Source organism: Halichoerus grypus, chromosome 10, assembly GCF_964656455.1.
Source record: "Halichoerus grypus chromosome 10, mHalGry1.hap1.1, whole genome shotgun sequence".
In the NCBI taxonomy this organism is placed as follows: Eukaryota; Metazoa; Chordata; class Mammalia; order Carnivora; family Phocidae; genus Halichoerus; species Halichoerus grypus.
Window position 1 is genome coordinate 129395535 of NC_135721.1, and position 21338 is coordinate 129416872.

The 21338-nt window shown below is 44.5% G+C and overlaps 1 protein-coding gene across 3 annotated transcripts in view; it reads right to left on the bottom strand.

The window, feature by feature from the left end:
• The window catches only part of ZFP64 (ZFP64 zinc finger protein), a 78627-nt gene that overhangs the window by 44667 nt on the left and 12622 nt on the right, over positions 1 to 21338 (bottom strand). For 2 of the 3 annotated variants that reach the window (XM_036073086.2, XM_036073085.2), the window contains exons 3-6: positions 17589 to 17750; positions 16078 to 16140; positions 12294 to 12545; positions 5944 to 7369 (exon numbers count right to left, since the gene is read on the bottom strand). In XM_036073086.2, the coding sequence (XP_035928979.2) occupies positions 6087 to 7369; positions 12294 to 12545; positions 16078 to 16140; positions 17589 to 17750 (1760 nt within the window). In that variant the 3' untranslated portion in view covers positions 5944 to 6086. Of the gene's footprint in view, positions 1 to 5943; positions 7370 to 12293; positions 12546 to 16077; positions 16141 to 17588; positions 17751 to 21338 lie in introns of those variants that run through there. The other variant, XM_036073087.2, reaches the window with a different exon arrangement.

Below are 21338 nucleotides of genomic sequence, written 5' to 3' on the forward strand. Positions count from 1 at the left end.
TGATCTTTTAACATAGGTGAGGTCACAATGGAAAATACATAGCTTTAAATGCTTTCATTTTGAAGGGCTGAAAATAAGTGAACTTACAGGAAATTAGAATAACAAAACAAACGGAAAGAAAAGCAGGAAAAATAATTAATATAAAGAGAAAAGCCAAAATGAATAAAATGGAGGAGGGCAAAGAAAGTGACTAACAGTAAAAGCTTTCACACTTTTTTACGAAAAATAGATAAACTCTTTGGCAGACTAAGAAGACTGAAAATACAAAAAAACAAAAGCAGAAACCCTCCCCTCCTCCGAAACCAATAGCAATAGGAAAGCTGACAAACTCCCCAAGATGCCAAAGATTTAAAATTCATTTTAAGAGGATGGTAAATGGAATGTGAAATCCAGAGCAAAGTGAATAATTTTTTATTCTGCAAAATATAAATGACCAAAACTGAGCGACCCAGGCTGTAAAACCCAGACTTGTCACTGTGCAAAAAGCAGGGAAGTTTCGTTAAGGATGTGCCACGAGAGAGGGCAGCAGCCTACGTCATAAGCGGATCACTCCCGAATAGCAAAGCTATTGCTAAATTGCTGAAAAGGAGAGAGGCCCAAATCAGACAGACCACAAAAAAGAATCCCAGAGATCAACTACACTTATGGATAGAGTTGGACAACTTTCAAGCGAAATGTCATAATTGCAACCCAAGCAATGTGTTTGTTAGAAGAATAAGCCAACATGACCCAGGGTTTGTTCAGGAATACCAGGCTATACGAATTCACTACATCAACAGACTTAAGTGCAAAACCCAAGGAGTTATGTCAAAAAACACTGAAAAGATATTTGCTAAAATTCAGCAACCTACCCTGATACAAACTCTAAGTGAAAATTGCAGTAGAAGAAAATGACCCAAGTACTAGAAAAACCACCCCTCAGAGGAACAGTGTATATTATGTGAACCAGGAAAATTCCATTCACATTAAAATTGGAGACACAAGAGGATGTCAGCTGTATCAGCTTTGTTTGGAGGCTGAGGCTAATTGCAGTGGGGCAAGGAAACAAAGTCGTATAAATATTACAAGATAAAACCACCTGGAAATGAGATGACTGTATCATAACCATTATAAGTTATATTTATCAGAGACCAAGGGTTTTCTTTTTTTTTTTTTTAAGATTTTATTTACTTATTTGACAGAGAGACCAGCGAAAGAGGGAACACAAGCAGGGGGAGGGGGAGAGGGAGAAGCAGGCTTCCCGCAGAGCAGGGAGCCCGATGTAGGGCTCCATCCCAGGACCCTGGGATCATGACCTGAGCCGAAGGCAGAGGCTTAACGACTGAGCCACCCAGGCGCCCCAGAGACCAAGAGTTTCTAATAAATACTTATTGTCAATTAATAAGAATTGTTTTAAAAGATTTTGTTTTTAAATAATCGTTCCACCTGACATGGGGCTCGAACTTAAAATCGCAAGATCAAGAGTCTCACGCTCTACCGACTGAGCCAGCCAGGTGCCCCAATTAATAAGAATTTTTGCTAAGGGAGCTCAACATAGACAAATATACCAAATGTAGCTATTCTTTATATGTTTGCAACAAACAACTATTTTAACAAGGAAAAATCCTATTTGTTTTATTTATTTATTTATTTATTTTTTAAAGATTTATTTATTTGACAGAGAGACACAGCGAGAGAGGGAACACAAGCAGGAGGGTGGGAGAGGGAGAAGCAGGCTTCCTGTGGAGCAGGGAGCCCGATGCGGGGCTCGATCCCAGGACCCTGGGACCACAACCTGAGCCGGAGGCAGACGCTTAACGACTGAGCCACCCAGGTGCCCCCTATTTATAATTATAATAAAATTATACAATAATAAGGAAATATAGGCCTCATATCATAAGAACAGATTGTGTATGAAGAAAACCATATGAATAATGGTTAACCCAGGAGGTGAATAAAGGTTTTTGGGTGTAAGATTTAACATATTTTAATAAGTCATTCTTTGTATAAGTTCAATATCACATGGATCCATTTCTAATAAAAATTCTCAAAAGGATTTTTTTTGGGGGGGGGCTTGAGAAGTACTGGATAAAATGATAGTTCATTTGGAAGAATGAATATCTAGGAATTGCTAAGAAAATTTTGGAAAAGAATAGCTAGAGGGAGGCTTTGTGATCCTAAAAGACAGTAAGGCTCACCTTAATGCTACTATAATAAAATGTGTGTTGCTGGCAAACCAGAGAAGATATAAAGATCAGTAAGACAAAGCAGAGCTTCCAGAAACAGATCCAAGTGTATTCGAGAACTTCCATTTACAGGTGAAATTAGGATTTCAGTAGCAAGGAAAATAATATTGTATTTAACAAATGGTCCTGGCATATGTGGGCTGCCAAATTTCCATGTCAAATGTGTATAAATAGGAATTTTTGCTGCAGTAAGTTGCTAACTAAAAACAAACAACAAATATATTAAAGGAAAAAAAAAAACCCTTTTCTCATCTCAGGGGAAGAGATGACAGTCCTAGAAAAAAACAGAAGCCCCAAGTGAAGCAATAGAACGCTGACTATAGGAAAAGAGAGTTCTTTTTGTGAGGTGTCAGAAGACAAAGGACAGGAGGGGAGAAAATGTGACAGACATGGGGTTCGTGTCCCCAGTGCCCAACAACTCAAGGAGAAACATGAGGGAGAATGTGTTTTAGGTTCACAGACAAGAAAATGGCCAATGATCAACAAGTCTATATAGAGATGTCACAGAAATGCAGATCAAAACACCAGCTGGGGAAATGCACAGAGCCCAGATGGCTCATTTCACTTATCAGACTGACAAAACTTTGAAAGATTGCTAATAGCCAGGATTGGTGATCACTGGGGCTTGCGCCACGGATGAGGCTACCATTTCGAAAAAAGTAATCTGAATCTATATGCAAGTACAAACTACAGACACTCGTTGTAACTCCAAAAGCACAACCGAATGTGAGCAATTGTGCAGGAGGTTGATTGCTACTGTTTTTAATGGCAAATAAAAACAAAACAACCTGAATATCCATGAGTAAGGAGATGGTTGAATAACGCATGGTATGTTCACACTACCTTTTGCTTAAAAAAAACAGTAGAGATAGCCGTATTCACCTGTAATCCTGTTCATACATGGAATAGTAAGAGCAAATGCAGAGAAATATACATAGTATGATACAATTACTAGAAAAATAGGAAAAAACCTTTTCTACATTATTGTTTTGAGTCTGTGTGTGTCAGTATGAACACAGAGAAAACTTAGCATTACTAACCTTAGATAGGAGGAGAATAGGAAGGGCGCTGGAGATGATTGGCTTGGTTTTTGTACAATTCTGTATATAGTTTATTACAAGGAACAAGTTTTGCTGTTGCGGTTTGTTAAAAAAAATCCAATTATGCGTGTGTGTGTGTGTGTGTGTGTGTATGCATGTATAGGTGTGTATGGGGGCAGCAGATAGCTGGAGATATAAATATATAAAAGGAAATATATAAACAGAAAACAGTATACTTGATTCAAACCCAACTCTATAACTAGAATGGAAACCATACATACATAAACATAGAAACAAAGGAAGTCCATCAAAAAAGGAAGTCCATCAAAATGGTCACAGTTTTTATGTCTGGGTAGAAGATTACCAGTAACTTTGATTTTAATTTTTTAAAATTTTTATTTTTTAAAAGATTTTATTTATTTATTTAGAGTGTGCACGAGCAGGGGGTGGGGGGCAAAGGGCGGGGTGGGGGGAGAGAGAATCTCAAGCAGACTCGACGCTGAGTGCAGAGCCCGAGGTTGGCTTGATGGCATGACCCCAAGATCCTGACCTGAGCAGAAACCAAGAGTCAGATGCTTAACTAAGCACCCAAGTGCCCCAACGTTAATTTTTAAAAATAGTATAATGTGTTTTGTATCTGTTCTACCTTGAATGCACATTACATTTCTAATCAGGGAAAAAAATCCTTTAGAAGTTGAAGAAAGGGGCATTCTGGGAAAGAAAGATGTGGAAAACAGGTTCATGACAATAGAAATTTGCCGGCTAAAACTGAATAGCTAAATAGTTTCTTAAAGAGCTGTAGGCGGGACACCTGGGTGGCGCAGTCAGTTAAGCATCTGACTTGATTTAGGCTCAGGTCATGATCTCAGGGTCCTGAAATAGAGCCTCGTGTCAGGCTCTGTGCTGGTGGTGGAGCCTGCTTAAGATTCTCTCTCTCCCTCACCCTCTGCCCCTCCATGCCTCCCCCACCTAGTGCTCTCCCTCTTAGTTAAAAAAAAAAAAAAAAAAAAAAAAGGCTGTAAGCAATAATTCTAAAGCAGTGAAATTATTAAAATATTAACATAGTACGCTGCAAGCTTTTTCATTTTCTTGCCAAACCACAGTTAATGACTCATTACCACCATTGCTTATATGAAAATAAATTGCCCCCCCCCCACCCCGCGACTTCTCAGAATTGTGTTCAGATATTAAGGATCAAAGAAAGGAAGGAGACAACTCAAACTTTATAGCTATTTCCTAAGGGAAGTTGATTTTCCTATTCCAACAGGCAAACCCCGAAGGTTTCCGCATCACTATTTTGTGTATTTCCTTAGTTTGTTGTTACCAAAGAAAAGGGGGGGGATGGGTAATATCTTTATGTAAAAGTGAGCCGATGTGCATGAAAATTTTAGTAAGTTTGTGTGCTAGGAAAATGAAAGTGATGAGGGCTCTGGTAAAAATGTAAGGGTTCTCCGGGTTCCTGGGTGGTTCAATCAGTTAAGCGACTGCCTTCGGCTCAGGTCATGATCCTAGGGTCCTGGGATCAAGCCCCGCACTGGGGCTCCTGGCTCATTGGGAGAGTCTGCCTTTCCCTCTCCCCCTGCCCGCCGCTCCCTCTGCTTGTGCTCTCTCCTCCTGTGTCAAATAAATAAAACCTTTTAAAAAATGTAAGGGTTCTCGTAACATTTTAAATATGCTTTCCTCACCAATCCTTGCTGACACTCTGTGAGAGCATGTTTCAGTCATCCAATATGTATTAAGAACCCATGATGAGTTGAAGATTGCGCTAGAGGCTGGAAATTACGGCTTTGGTTACAAGCATGGGTAATTCTAGCTTGCTCTCTGGCGCCACCTACTGATCAAACAGCATTTTAATTCTAAAACGATAACATTTGAATTTCCCTTTCCTCAGCAGAGCCTACCCTTCTGAAAAATGTTAGGTGCTTTTCCAATACCACTCGTCTGGTCCCCGAGATTGCACAATACTGATATTTCAAACAATGGTATCCTAGAAAGCCATTCTAAATGTTAGTAGGAACTCACATCATATTTGCATCTAAACAGAAATGTCAGGTTTGTCAATCTCGTTCCAAAATGGAAATGGTATCATTGGGTCATTTTAGGCATCAGTAATACTTAAGTTGACTGTGAGGGTTGTAAGACATCTGTATATTGATCGGAGGACTAAAAACCTTTGCTTCTTCAAATTCTCTTTAGTTATAGGATAATTCACACCCCATTATACCCCAGTCATACTGTGACTCTAAAGAATCATTAACATTCAGTATATTTTACTCACGTATCAATTTATTAGGAAACCATTTCTTTCTTCTCATTAGCACTAAACATTTTTTTTTGGGGGGGGGGTCAAGTATCCATGTAACATTATGTAGAAAATGGTCCTCATGCCAATAGATTTGTATCCATGTACTAAAACAGTAATAGCCCAGACCTGGAGGGGGGGTATTTCAGAATGGTGACTTCAGAGAGGTTGGGAAGTCTCCCATCTCCCACACAAATTTAATAAGATTGGAAAAAACCCTTCTCAGAATTGGGAAATCAAGCCGGACAAAACAAATGTATTCACTACTCACTGCATTGAATTCCAAGCCCTAATTGGAATCATCTTGGCAACATTCTACAACAGTTAGAACACGGCGATTCCGAGGTGGTCACAAGCATTAAAAAATTATAGTAAGCAGTATAAAATTACGATTTATTACGAGGGGAGGGGTTTCACAACAATCCTTAAAAACATTAAGAGCAAACCTCTTACAGAATTCTTTTTAGGACTTCCTGTTTTTGTCACTCCTTTTCCCCCCTTTCTTTTGGTTTTTAGGTACTAATCTGGTATGGAATCCGCCGGACAGAGCAAGGCTGGGTGGGCTCCCCCTTGAATGATGGAGTAAGTCTGCTTGGGCAGTTCTTGTTGGGAGGAGGAGGAGAATATAGGCGGGGCCGTGGTGGCCAGGGCGATGTTCTGACCTCCATCGCTCACCACTGTCACTTCAGCTGTCCCCTCCGGAATAAAAGCATTAAGGCCTTCAAAGTCCGTGCATGTAATACCCGAACTGGTGATGAAAGTCTGGTTGCCGGAGCCTTCCTGGGGGCTGCCGGGCGTCGTGGGGATGAGAGTCTGGTGCAGAGTGGCCCCATCGGCCTGGTCGTGAGTGGTCAGCAGGACAGCGGGCTGGGTCATCGCGCCCGCCTCGCTCGGACACCCTGAGGGCTGAGGGGGGGCGATCAGATTGACCTGGCGCAAAATCTGCAGCCGGCTGTTCCCGGGGAGTTCCTCCGGGTTCTGCGCCACCAAGGCGGGGGGTACGATGTTCACCGCGGCGGCCGCCGCCTGGATGATGGTGTTGGCCTGTGGCACTTGATGCCCAACGATGATTTTGACTCGCCCCTCGCTGAACTGGGGCACCTGGCTGGGCTGGAGCGGCACCTGCAGGTGGCCCACGGTGAGGGGCGGGGCCGGCTGCTTGCTGGGGTCTATCTGGAACTGCAGGACCGTCACATCCGAGTTCTTATTCTCACTGTACTCACTGTGCTGCCTTTTGTGGCTGCGGAGCGAGTCCTCGCGCATGAACGAGGCGTCGCACGTATCACAGTGGAAAGTCTTCTTGGCGTCCAGCTTGGCCACCTGCCGGCTGCTCTGTCGGCCCGCGTCTTTCCTCTCCAAGGCCTCGGTCTTCACCATGTCCCCGTGGAACTTCTTCATGTGCTTGCTTAGGTTGCTGGGCTGCTTGGTGTCGAAGCTGCAGTAATGACACTTGAAGGGGCGGTCGGTGCAGTGGATGCGCTCGTGGATGCGCAGCGCCGCCTTGCTGGAGCACGAGTAGCTGCACTCGGAGCACTTCTCCGGGTGCTCCGACTGGTGCACCCGGCTGTGCTTCCGGAGGGTGGCTTTGCTGTCACCCAGGAAGTCGCAATGCGGACACTTGAAGTTATTCCCGCTGTGCTTGATGCGGATGTGCGACTTGAGGTTGCCCTTCATGGTGCAGCGGACATTGCAGAACTCACACTTGAAAGGCTTCTCCCCCGAGTGCACGCGCATGTGCCTTTTCAAGTCCGAGCTGATTTTGAACTTGGCGCTACAGAGCCAGCACTGGAAGGGGGCGTCCCCTGTCAACACAAGGTGAGTTTCGATAAGAACAGGCAGGCAACAACCACAGCGGATCCCCCCGAAGCACACACCAGAAAATCGCTTATACCAAGGCAGGCGGATGGAGACCTTCCTACTGCAGCTGCTAGCAGCCCCTGGGGGGGGAAAAGGGGGGGTGGGGGGCTTCTTTTCTTTCCCCAAACCTAAACCACCAGCACCGTTAAAAAAAACCCACAAGAAACACGGGAGGCTGAAAAGAGCTATTCAATTGTCCCAAATAAAATGGAATTTGTGAATATACGTATGTTCTTTAAAACGATCAAGCTATGGTTCATTTTGCTCATGTGCCCACTCTGCTAGTTAATGGTTCACAGTTGTGTAAATTTTGCATAATCCGTTGATTTTGATTGAGTTACATGTCGTAACAGATTCGAGGACACATTTGGAATCAGTCAGCTCCATGCTCACTCATCAGAATAGTCTTTATAAAGCGATTGAAATGCCCAGCTTACGCTTCATGCAGATTTTTATTAATAAAGACGTGTTTATTGCGCAAAATTTATTTATCCCACATTGCCAGCTGCGTTCTTTACTCGTGAAGTTACGAAATCCAGCTGCTTGGTTTTTTTTTTTTTTTTTTTAAATTCATGGTCGCTGAAAGATGAGCAGGGAAAGTGAAATTGCAAACATCTGAATGCACATGGTCCTCCAAATTTGTTTCCTCAATGAATGGCAAGTCCGAATTATCTAAGGTACAGATAGTTCAAGCAAATTGGTGACCCCGCCCATTTCAATATTGTTGAAGCAAGCCAAGTAGCAGCTAACATTCTTCGGTTGCTTCCAAGATGGCAGGCACTCTGCTGAGCACTCCACAAGAATGGTCTCATTTGATGCTCCCAACATTCCCACGAGGTGGGTACTATTATCAATATTATTCTTAACACTACTGTACAAATGAGGCCTAGATAGACTGCAATAACTTGTTCACGGTCCCCCAGTAGTACGTAGCAGGGCTTGGATTCCAACCCAGGCTGGCTCCAAAGCTGGTATTCTTAGATGCTGGGTAATTATCTGTGCATGGGGCTCGAACTCACGACCCCAAGATCAAGAGTTGTATGCTCCACCAACTGAGCCAGCCAGGTGCCCCTATGTGTGCTTTATTAATGCATTAAATAAGAAGATCTAGTGGCGGATCTGTAACTATAATTTCTAAATAGAAAAGAGCATAAATGATATATTGATCGATCTCCAGGGACTGTTATGAAAAGATCTGTGATTTCCACTGGCGGCAATAGGCACTATTCTCAGATCAGTTGCCAATTTTCAAATGGAAGGACACGCCCAATTTCAATACAGTTTGGTTAGTGAAAATGAAGATGTAATTTTTTTCCCATCCAAATTCATGGACCATCTAAAGTCTATTCATGGATCTCTGAGTGGAGGTATCTGTGGATCCAGAAGGAAGAATCCCTGCTCCAGAATCTTCTACTAGGTTTTCCTGTTACATCCCTCCCCAAATTAGTTACAGTCTTTTTGCCTTTTTTATTTTTTAAAGCTGTCAGCAGAGGTGAAACCCAGAAATACCAGATAACCAAATCTCACAGCTGAGTTGCAGAGTTAACAACACTTTTTGATATGAAAGCAAAGGTTTCCAATCCCTTTGTCATCTTTTTTTTTTTTTTTTTTAACCACAGATTTCTCAACTGAGGCGTAATGGTCAGTCATGGTTCCATGGGGCCATGAGCTCTCCAAAGCTAATGACTATGTTTGTTCTTGCCCCCCACGTGATCCTCACAGTGTCTAGTACCTCGCGGGGACTTTATGAACGTTGTTGAATGAATAAGCAACTGATATATGTAAGCTGACAGGTCTGTCTTGAGTTTAGCTTGCTATGAAAACCACTGATGATGAATGAAGTCAATCTAAGCGATGAAAGGATACAAACAAAATCCTATTAATTTTACAATTTGTAAAATTTTCTAAGTGCCACGGATTTATAAAAGGGAAATGAACAGTCCATGGAGACATTGCATAAACAGCACACATTTAAAGTTTTAGAAAATTCACCTTTCCTAGACCAACTTGAAGATGCTACTATCAATGGTAAGTTTATCCTTATAAGTCAAAATGGTTCAGAACCACTTTCATAAACGAGTCCTTCAGGTCCTCTAACATAGGTGTGGGAGATTTCTGAAGAAAATCAGTTGGCCATTGGTTATGCCTATGTCTGGAACTTGCTTTAGTAGACCACAAAAACGTTCCCAAATCTCACCACCTCTCCTCCCTTCCCGTAGCCATGGCCTCTGCCACGTGTGCAATTATGCATGGTCTCCAGACAGAGGCAGGATGACCTGCCATGTCCCTCGACAATCATGTGACTAGATTTGGCTGATGGTATCTTCAGTAGACTTGATATGAGTAATGGCTTGAAATGGGCTTGTACACTGGGGTTTGCTTGCTTGCACCTCTGTCAGCCATCGCCATGAGATGATCAAGGCTGGCTTGGCGTGCTGGTCCCAGGAGGAGGGTGACAGAAATGTGGAGAAGCGCTGGATTCCCGCCGCCAAGACCAGTGGACAGACAGCTCACAGCCAGCAGATTCTCAGACATGTGAGTCCAGCCAAGATCAGAACTGCCGAGGTGACCCCCAGCTGATCCCCAGCATGCCACCAGAAAAGGTACGTCGTTGTGTCCAATGAGGTTTTGTGGGAGTATTTGTTACACTGCATTTAGTGTGACAACGGATAACTAATACAGAGATTGATATCTAGAAACAAGAGTGCTGCCATACCAGAAAATTAAAATATGTAGCATTGGCTTTGGGGACCGGACGGCAAGAAAAGACTGGAGAAGTGGCAGGGCACGCTATTTAATGGCAAACATTTGGTCCCATTGTCACCTGCAGTAAGTTAGAAGATAGAGAATATAATATACCTGTTGAATTTGGGACTTGAGCAAAGAGATTAATTCTGGCAGAACAGTGAAAGTGCCTTACGGGCTGCATATGATGAGGTCCTATAAGGAAGAGACAAACTCACACAAGAACTGGCCATTTTCTAAATGGAATTTCGAGAGAATAGAGCAAACCGAAGATGTGCTGGGTTAGATAACATTTCTCACCTCCAACCAGCAAAGGGTTTTCAAAGTAAGACAGAAGCCGGGGGACAAAGGTCATACCCAGGGATGTGATCTCAGGGGGAGGACCGAAGGAGAAATGAGGGGTGTGAATGTAGGGTTCTTCGTTAAAATCTCCAAAAGAATTAAGTTGGCGCCACGTAGGTTCTCCAGCTGGACAAGGATTCCTAGGGACGTCAAGGGATTCAGCCACAGAAGGTTATATGCCAAAAGTGCCTACAATGGGGTTCAGAGGAAAGGAGAGTCTCTGAAAGAATTGTGGGTGTGGCTTTCGGCACACAGACTCACAAAATTTTGCACACGGCTCTACCAGCAAACCTGTCATCCCCCTCGACTAAAAAGAGCCCTACTTTTGGTAGGCGGGAAGCAGGCTGAGAAAGTTTCACAAAAGTACCTTTTCCACTACTTTTTGGAAGGGGCTCAGGCAGCTGATGGGAAGGATGCTGCAGTGGGCAGAGTCAGGAGCCAGGAAGCTGAGCCGAGGCCTAATCAGGGAACATTCTCTGTCCCCAGAGTGAGGGGACCTGGGGACATGTGCCCAGAGGGATTCTGGTAACCCGTGGAGCTGTGAATGCCAAGTGCCTCCCATTCTTCTCTTTTCGAACAGCAGGGTTAACTGGAAATACCCTGGTTCCATGTCACCGCTGTACATTGGGAATGTAGGAACAGACGACTTGTCTTTTTACTTCAAAGGAACTCTAGGTCAAGAGAAGCCATATCCAGACCCAGGGGAGATCACGGGATCCTGGGTGTTTGAGCCTGATCCTGTGATGGGGTGTGACTTATGTGGGTCTTAGGAAGGCATTATTAAATCCACATGTCAGAGTTGTGTGTGACAGCGTGGTGGACTGTGGTGGTTTGCAAAAATGGTCCCAATTCTTCACCCTTCCTCCTATCTCTGGCCTTTGCCCTGTAACCTCGTGGTGACCTCCCACCGTGGGTGAGGCCAGCCCCATCCCTGACGCCAGGCCCCACCACATAGCCTGCTTCAACCAATGGGATGCAAGCAGAGGCTTGAAATGGGCTTACCCACTGGGATGTGCTTGCTTGTACCCCTGCCACTGTCACGAGAAGGACAAGCCTGGGATAGCCCACTGTTCCAAAAGGAGGATGAGAGGCACGTGGAGCAGAGCCGGACAAGCCCCAGCTAAGGCAAGTGGACAGCCAGCTAACCCCCAGGCAGCCGATCCCCAGCCAAGGTCAGGGGACACCCAGCCTTTCCCCGCCACAGGTGATTGAGCCCAGTCAAGATCAACAGAGCGTCTAGCCAACTGGCTAGACATGAAGTATGTGAGCAGTAATTGATTATAATCTGCCACTGAGCTTTTGTAGGGCTTATTACACAGCATCACTGAATCCATAGCTAACTGATACACTTGCCAAAAGGAAACGTCCATGCTTTGTTAAGTGACCTACCCTGCCGAGTTTTTCCATGAAGCTATCCCATGCTGACCTAATCTGAGTATACTTCAAAAGTGACCGGAATGCAGAAACTATGCAGACATTTATTAAAAACGCATCGTTTATAGTTATATCTCGATTTCATTTAGCTCGCCTCCTCATTCAATACTTTACTAGTGACTAAGTTATAAAGTTGCCTAAAGATAGAGATGAGGTTATAAGTGCCATGTTTTTTTTTCCCTCATCGACCGAGAAAGGCTCTTCTGGGTGGACGCAAAGCGAACCTGCACACCGTGCAGTGAGCAGACGTCCCCCGTTCGTTTACTTGGATGGTGACTCAGTGCTTTAAGGTGCTTTTCAGTAGCTGGTGGTGAGGAGCCCAGCGCGAGGGCAGCAGGAGGGACCTACCTGTGTGGGACCGCAGGTGGACGGTGAGCTGGCTCGAGTTGCGGCTGGCGTACGGGCAGATCTGGCATTTGAAGGGCCGCTCGTCCGAGTGGATCCGCAGGTGCTTGTTAAGGCTGCTGCTGTCGGCCGCGGCGTAGTCACACGTCTTACACTTGTACGGCTTCACGCCCGTGTGGCAGCGCATGTGCGTCTTCAGCTTGTCCTTCCGGCTGAAGCACTTGCCACACACCTCACACTTGTGGGGCTTGTCTCCTTCAAACACACACACAGATGGCATCAGAAAACAACCCTGACGGAGAAAGAGGCTTACTCCCCGCGCCCCCTCCACCTTGCCTTATGATAAGAGGAATACGCGGTCACCCAAGAATATGCAGGAAACCCCAAAAGCTAGATAGAAAAATCTGCCAAGACCTAAGCTCTTGGGAGAGGGGGGAGTTTCTTCTATTTTGCCTCTTGCCATTTTCTAGTTTTTCCTACATCGAATGGGAATTCCTTATTTATTTAATTTTTTTAAGATTTATTTATTTGACAGAGAGAGATAGCGAGAGAAGGAACACAAGCAGGGGGAGTGGGAGAGGGAGAAGCAGGCTTCCCGCAGCGCAGGGAGCCCGATGTGGGGCTCGATCCCAGGACCCTGGGATCATGACCTGAGCCGAAGGCAGACGCCCAACGACTGAGCCACCCAGGCGCCCCGGGAATTCCTTATTAATTAAAAATAGAAGGCGACTCAAATGTCTCAAGGAGAGCTAAGGAAAATAAGGAACTGTTCATTGTCTCCTTCCATTCTCTCCTTTTCCCGTTTTTTTTTTTTTTTTTCCCACAGACACACCCTAAAGCTCAGAGGCTCTAAGTTTTCGGAGAGCTCCGGGCTGAGCAGCTCAAGGCTTCCTTCCCCAGCCTGGCCTGCAGCCAGGAGTCATCCTGCGGTGGCGCGGTCCCCGCCAATGAAATGGCAGAGAGGGTCAGTGGGTCCCTTTTGCAAAGTGACGTTGCTTGCCTTTTACTTTCCTCTTTCCGCCCTTCCTGCCAGCCGTCTCCAAGACAAGGGGTGTTCAAACTGGCAGGTGAGGGCAGCTCACCTGCAGATGGAGGGGCCCGTGCCATGATGCGCTTCAATGACGCAGAAGGAACTTAAGTCCCTGGCTGATCTCGTAGGACAGAGCTGCCGACCTGCTCTAGACCACCTGCTTAGCTCCGGACAGTTATGTGAGAGAGACATAGACCCCTACCGCGTGTGAGCTGGGGTGGGGGGTCTCTTTGTCACAGCAGTTTCATCTATACTCACTCATGTACTTACTGCCCCCGAATGACTGCTGATTTTTTGATGGATATCTCTCCAATTATTTGTGTATTTTTGGTACAGAAAAACTTCTTGGCTAACATCAATTTAAATACTTTCTGAAAGGCACTGTGCCTCTCAATGATTCTCCTTAATCCTCTCAACAACTGGGATTAGAACCCACGACTGTCTTGCTTTCTGAGCCCAAATGCAACAATGCCTCCCCATTGACTACTTTCTTACACATAAAATAATTTCAATCGTCTTGTCACATCATTAAATCTCTACAGCATGGTTTTTAAAGCTGAAGTATTTCACTGGATAAATAATTGAACCAGTTCCCTACTGGGCCACCAAAAAGAATGAAGCAGACATGTACTACTGATGTGGAAAGATGACCAATATTAAGTGGAAAACAGCAATTTGCAGTGACAATATATATATAATATTAATCTAGTAAGAGATGGAAAAAGTAGATTTCTGTGTGTTTTTAGGCCCAGGATAGGTATGCTAAAATTTCAGAATGAGACACAGTAGACTATTAAGACTGGTGACTTTGGGCTTATATTGAATAAGGAAGGGGGCTCTGAATCAGGATTTCCCCTTTTTACTTTATATATTAAATATGTCTTTTGGCTAAATCCTAAACAGCCAGGTGCTAAAATCAATTGTCAGCCAAAGCTGATCACTACTGTTGTAGAGCAAACGTCTGGGATTTCAGAATACACCTAAAAGTGTATGAAAGATTACGATTTTATTAATAAAAAATGTCAGTCAAATTTAAAAATCCACGAACAAGAATTTCTCCTGACTGTCAGCGGCTGATTAGCTCCTGTGGTCGCCGGGCTGTGTATCTGCCCCCCTGGGCAGCCGCCGGATGCTGGGGAAGAAGGATGGTTTCCGGCTAGCTCTGCGGGTGAAGAGCCCCCTAGAGCTCCTCCTGGCCGTGGCCTCCTCTCCGAAAGTAACTAAGGTGAGGACACCTTGTCGACTCTCCGCCTTGATATTATTGGAGTTGCTGCAGTCACGGAGAAAGCACCCTACGACCCTAAGCTGGGCTACCTGCGCATATAAGGTGCTTCCTGAAGCTCTGCAGAAACGGACTTAAGGTCACTGCTTCACTTATGTGTTTAGAGTGTTTCCTTAATCCTTGTGAATAATGACAGCACTTTACTCTGGCAAGGATGAATATGCTGTGCTTGACTCGACTGACGGGATTCATGTTGAACCCACAGGGAGAGATTCATTGTTACGTCGAGAATGCTTGCCAATACTTGAAACTTAATATTCTGATAATTGGAATAAACCCAAATGACATGACACAGTGAGGTTGGTTAGAACAGGATGGTGAGCCCAGTACGGCAAGGCAATCACTAGCCATGGCCGACAAATGTCAGAAATCACTGTTGGAGATTTCACCTTCCAAAGGTGGAGGCAGACGTTGGGCAATGAGTGACGCCCCCGCCAAATGTCAGTGGACCCCTACCTTATACACATTTATACACTCCGCAGTCACTCTCTCTCATTTGAATTATGAGTATCTAATACTTTGTTAAAAATAATCTAAATGCAGTTCCTTCTCCATTCAGAAAATCTGGGAGACATAAAAATAATATATTAAAGAAAATTAAAATCACCAGAAATAAGTACATTTTTCTTTTCCATGCATCAATCTTTTCCTCTCCTTTTACTTTTTTTTTTTTTTTAAGTAATCTCTACACCCCACCTGGGGCTTGAACCTATGACCCCAAGATCAAGAGTCACACACTCCACCACCTGAGCCACCCAGGCGCCTCATCAATCTTTCCCTCTCCTTTTATTATTTATTTATTTATTTATTTTTAAAGACTTTATTTATTTGAGAGAGAGAGAGAGAGCAGGAGCAGGGGGGAAGGGCAGAGGGAGAGGGAGAAGCAGACTCCCCGCTGAGCAGGGAGCCCGGCGTGGGGCTCGTTCCCAGGACCCTGAGGTCATGACCCGAGCTGAAGGCCGACGCTTAACTGACTGAGCCACCCAAGCGCCCCTTTCCCTCTCCTTTAAAAAGAAAATATTTATTTACTAAATTTCACCTTCAAAATGGCAAAAATAACACACACACACTCTGTGTCCAGTGATACAGTAGAGATACATAAAAAAAATTTACTATTCTTCACCTTTATTCCTTTATCAATCACTACAAATATACACATTTATAGGACCATCGCTTCAAAATAATATGTACATTTAAATTTTAATTAATTCTGGCAGATTAATTGTCAAAATGGTTGCAGCCGTTCACACTTCCACTAGCTAAATTTGCTCATATCTGCTCCAGCACTGGATTTTATTGCTTTACACAGTTTCTGCCAAAATCATGTACAGATACAGCATCTTATTTTTACTGAATTTGCGTTTGTGACAACCAGCGAGATTCCATGTCCTATCACATGTCTGACTTGTCCGGATCCCTGGCTCCTAGCACAGAGCACATGCTGCGGGCTTATATGCCACAGAAATGTCACTTACCAGTGTGAATTTTTAAATGACGCTCCATGTCCTTCATGCCATAGGCGGTCTTGAATTGGCAACCTTAAAAAGTCAAGAAAAGATCAATCACAAAGGGAAACACAGTAACCTAAGGGTGGAGAAACCTGGCAGAAACTTCCTTAACCAAGTGATGAGCGTAAACCCCGCAGTTAGCAGGACAAACGGGTATCACGTGCCTCCTGGTACGATGCACCAAGAAGGACATACATCACGTCCGTGCTTCCTGCCCAAACTGCAGAGCCTAAATGTCATCGTGAGGAAACATGAGACAAATCCAAACTGAGGAACATTTTACAAAATAACCGGCCTGTACTTTGCAAAAATGTCTAGGTCATGAAAGACAAAAATTTAGGATTCAAGGAAACTAAAGAGACGGGAAAAGTCAAAGCAATGTGTGATCATGAATTGGATCCCAAACCAGGGGAAAATGTTTTTCTTTTGCTATTGAGAACATGAGTGAGAAGTTAATAAAATCTTAATAAGGTCAGTGGTTTGATAATAGGGTGTATAAATGCTAATTTCTTTTTTTTTTTTTAAAGTAAACTCTCTGCCAGGGGCGCCTGGGTGGCTCAGTTGGTTAAGCGACTGCCTTCAGCTCGGGTCATGATCCCAGGGTCCTGGGATCGAGCCCCGCATCGGGCTCCCTACTCAGCCGGAAGCCTGCTTCTTCCTCTCTCACTCCCCCTGCTTCTGTTCCCTCTCACGCTGTCTCTCTCTCTCTCTCCCTGTCAATTAAATAAATAAATAAAATCTTTAAAAAAAAAAAAAAAAAAAAAAAAAAATAAAGTAAACTCTCTGCCCAACGTGGGGCTCGAACTCACGACCCCGAGACTGAGTCCCATGCTCCTCCAAATGAGCCAGCCAGGCGCCCCTAAATGTTAATTTCCTGATTTTGATGATTGTGCTGTGGTTTATAAAAGAACTTCCTTGGTTCTAGGAAATATACATTGAGGTATTTAGGGGTAAAGGGACATCAGGTCTGCAACTTACTCTAAAATGGCTTTGGGGGAAGAGTATGTATATATAGAAAGAATGATAAAGCAAATACAGTATGTTAACATTTGGGAAATCCAAAAGAAGGGCATACATAAATTTTTGTGCTCTTTTTGCAGCTTTTCTGTGAGTCTGAATTTATTTCCAAATCAAAAGTTATTACTATTTTTTAAAGGAAACAACAATCTTTCTGGATGTCTTCCTAAGCCATAGCACAGAAAGAAAAATTCACAGTAACCTGGATCCTCACGAATCCCATTTCAAAGGCCCGTGTCTGTAAAAGTCTTACAGTCCACGTGCACGGTGACCAGGGACAGCGAGAGATAGATCATATGTGATGATGTAAATGCTGGGGGAGGGGGGCGGGGGGCTCTGATTTTTAAGCCAGGCAGTTTAGAACACATCTATATCCAGTTGTCAGGAATTCACGAGCTAGAGCCCTGGAATCTGTTACATGTTACATCCTCTATATAAGCAGGACACAATGCTGTCTTTACCTGGATAGCAACAGTTAAGCCTTTTCTGAGCAGGTGGTGCTGTGGGCTTTTTGGCACGGGACTTGGCAGGGAGAGAGATGACAGTGGCTGTCTGGTTTTCATTGCTTTCCGTGGGCAGATAAGTTTGATAGCCATGCTCAAAAACAAATTCTGGAGCTGAAACTAAAAGACAGGATGATTATTAGATTTCACAATATGAATACCCAACAGCTATTCCCTTTGCCTACCTTCCTTTCTAGAGAACGAACAGGCTAAATTGCTTCCCCAGTCTCCTTTGCTGCTTTAGGGTAATCCTGTGACCCCATTCTAGTCAATGAGACACTAGAGAACATCTTGGGGGGCTTCTGGAAAAGATTTTCTCCCTGACTAAAAAAAAAAAAAAAGAGGCGGTTGAGGAAAAGCTCATTCTTGCTGTCCTGGTTGCCCATTTCCTATCTTTGCTGGAGTGAGGACGTGATGCTTAGATCTGTGGCAGCTATTCTGTAACCATAAGGGGAGAGAAAGAAACTCTGATGTTGAGCCAGAGTTCTGAAAGTATCCAAATCTAGACTTATTAAATAAACAAGAAAGGCCCCTGTCATTTATACCAGGCAAGCTTTCTACTATCTCCAGCCAAATGCATTTGGTACTTTCATAAGCTTTATCACAAAATCCTAACAAACAGCTGGAAAGAAACTGATCAAAGGAATTCTGGCCCAAACTACAAGCACTCTCTAAAAACACAAATATTCCTAAAAGAAATCCTTGTATTCTTACTGAACTTTTCAGAGGGACAAAAAGAAAGACCAAACATCTTTATCATCTTTATCTTTATATTTATCGTCATAAAAGATAAAATAGGTAGTCTCAAATTTCTTTTTCTGCTTATAGATTTTTGTGACTACTTTGTTAACTAAGTTTATGGTTTTGGGTTTGGAAATGTTTTCTTCCCTTATTATATATAATTTGTCCCATGCAGATCTGGTTTCACAGGAGGAGTCAATATGACCGGGGGGGGGGGGGGGGGGGTTCTGTTCGTTGGGTGAGTTTGTCAGGTTGAGAGGCCCTAACGATGACTTTGAAAGCCACTGTCATATTCTGTTTCCCAAACCTCAGGCACCGAGGCACCACTTCTGGCACTGCATTTACAGAATATCCTTACTGAAATCGGCGCAGGCCTAACATCATTACCTATCTCGACTTTGCCTTGAGCAGTAATATCCATGTCACAGGTCTGCGGTGCTAGTTATATTTTCTCTTAAAACAAACATCATCTTTCTTTGAATCTTAGATCATATAGATTGTAAGATGCACCGTTATTTTATGTACAACAAATTAAAAAGCTGATTATTATGAAGCAATGCTTTCATATTCCTTATTTTATATTTAATGAAATTCCTTAGAAATTATGTGTTTATGCAACAAACTATTTTCAATTTCTTTGGGCATCTGTCAGGAAACCCAGGTTCCTTATCTCCCCCTCTTGAGCACCCCCGGCAATGACAGCATCACTGATGTGGGTCCAAGAGCACCTGGGCTCGACCAGCATTTTCTATTGAAGTAAATGGTCTCAGGGTTTCAATTGCAACATGCGTGGCGAAGTTAAGCGGCTTTTGTTTAAAGTTGGCCAGAAGATTCTGACAAATGGATGTTCTGTCTTCATGCCAAGTCCCTTGGATGCCTGGATGAACCACACCTCCCTCTTGTTGAAATGTTTCATCTACTCTGTGGGGTTTGGCTTTTGTTCCTGCTTCCACTGCTCTGCTCAGTTCTCAAAACGGGGTTCCTAGACATCAGCACTGGACCTATGGAGGAACCTGCTACAAAGGTAGATCCTCAGGCCCCGCCCCAGCGCACTGAATCGGAACCTCTGGGGTGGACCCAGCCCAGCAACCCTGTGTTCTAACAAGCCACCCAGGTTGTTCTGATATGTAGTCAAGTTTGAGAACCACCGGTGTACACCGTCCTTTTCCATGTACCTCATCGGTGAAACTTAACCCAACTCTGTCTAATGGAGGGAATCCTTCTTTCCCAGTTGCTGCTTTGCAAGAAGCGCAGCTGTTTCTCCAACAACAACCATTTGCTTCATTAATATCAAGTGGACCCCCCCCGCTACTGTTTGCAGGTATTTCCAGGTACACGGTTACTTCTCATCCGTAACCCCAATCATCACCCAATGTCTTGGGAGATGTTTCAACGATGAAGCTCAATACACAGAGTTCCAAAAAATGCACACCGCTCTGCCGAAGTGACAGAACGTGTTCAACGATGTTCAAGTTTGTTCACGGGCTCCCAAAGACATGTTTCTTCTTTTCTTTTGGTGACTGCCTCTTGGTTGACAGCAATCTCATTGATTCTGATGTGCACTTCCATTTCAGATATGCTAAAATCTATCTTTGAATTGATATGAGTCCAGGTCTGGCCACTTACTGGGTGTGTGACCTTAGGCCAGGTACATACCTCTCTCTTTAAAAAAAAAAAAGAGAGATTTATTTATTTTAGAGAGAGAGCAAGAGAGAAGGCACGAGTGAGTGGGGGAGGGGGGGGGAGAGAGAGAATCTCAAGCAGATTCCAGAATGTGCAGGGAGCCCAACGCAGGGCTTGATCTCACGACCTTGAGACCATGACCTGAGCCGAGACCAAGAGTCAGATGCCTAACAGACTGAGCCACCCAGGTGTCCCTACATAATCTTTTTGAGCCTCACTTTCCTCACCTGCGGAATGGGGGCAATTTCTATTCCTACCTCTTAGGGCTGCTGTGAAGATTAAAAATCAGGCACATAACACGGCTGGTGCTGTCGTCATTATTCACAGACTTATCCAGCAAATATTGATGAAGCACCTGCCGTGCGCCAGGCCCTGGTCTAAGCACTAGAAACACACCAGTGAGCCACAGGGACAACAATCCCTGCCTTCGTGGAGCTGACGCTCTAGCTGGGAGTGGTGCAAGCAATAGATAACTCAAACATTCGCTATATAGCTTATACGGATACAGAGCTAAACGCTATGGAGAGAAATAAAGCGGAGAAGGGGCACAGGGAGTGCTGGGCGGCATGCAATTTTAAGTAGGGTGATCCATGAAGGCCTCAGCGAGAAGGTGACGTTTTGGAATGTGGAAGCACCTAATTGTTAATCGTTTCTGTTGCAGGTGGCTGGAAATCAACAGCCAACAAAGGGGCCTTGGGGCATCCGGTTACCAAGTCTTGCTGGAGCCTCTTGGCTGGCTTTGTAGAGGGTCATCCTCTCCCATCTATCTCCCACACCTGGCTTCTTTCCAGGATGCCCTGGGAACAGCAGAGCCTACAGACACCCCAGGGAAAGGCTTCAAGTGGCCTTGGTCACTGGAGGGCTGCCTCAGGCCCTTTAGGTGTGATCCGAGGTTAGAGTTGCACTCATTCCCAGATGTGTAGAGTCCCACTGACCTGAGGCCAACTCTTTGCAAGAGCTCAGAGCCTCATCTCCTCTGGCTTGGCTATTCAAGTCAAGTCCCACATTTACTGAGATCAGCCCCCCATGCCCTCCACTAGCTCACGGCCTCACACACCTGCTGCGGGCTTTCGCTTTGTCCTTTTTGCCTCCCGGGGATTTCCCTTGCTGTGCTGTGTGTCCGGGTGTGCACCCGAGAGCCTGTTTGTTGCAGGTAGTCCTGGTCTGTAGCAGGAGCCCCTAAGGTGTCCAGTGACGCAGTTATGATGCTGCTTAAAATGTAAGACTGTTAGGGGCGCCTGGGTGGCTCAGACATTAAGCATCTGCCTTCGGCTCAGGTCATGA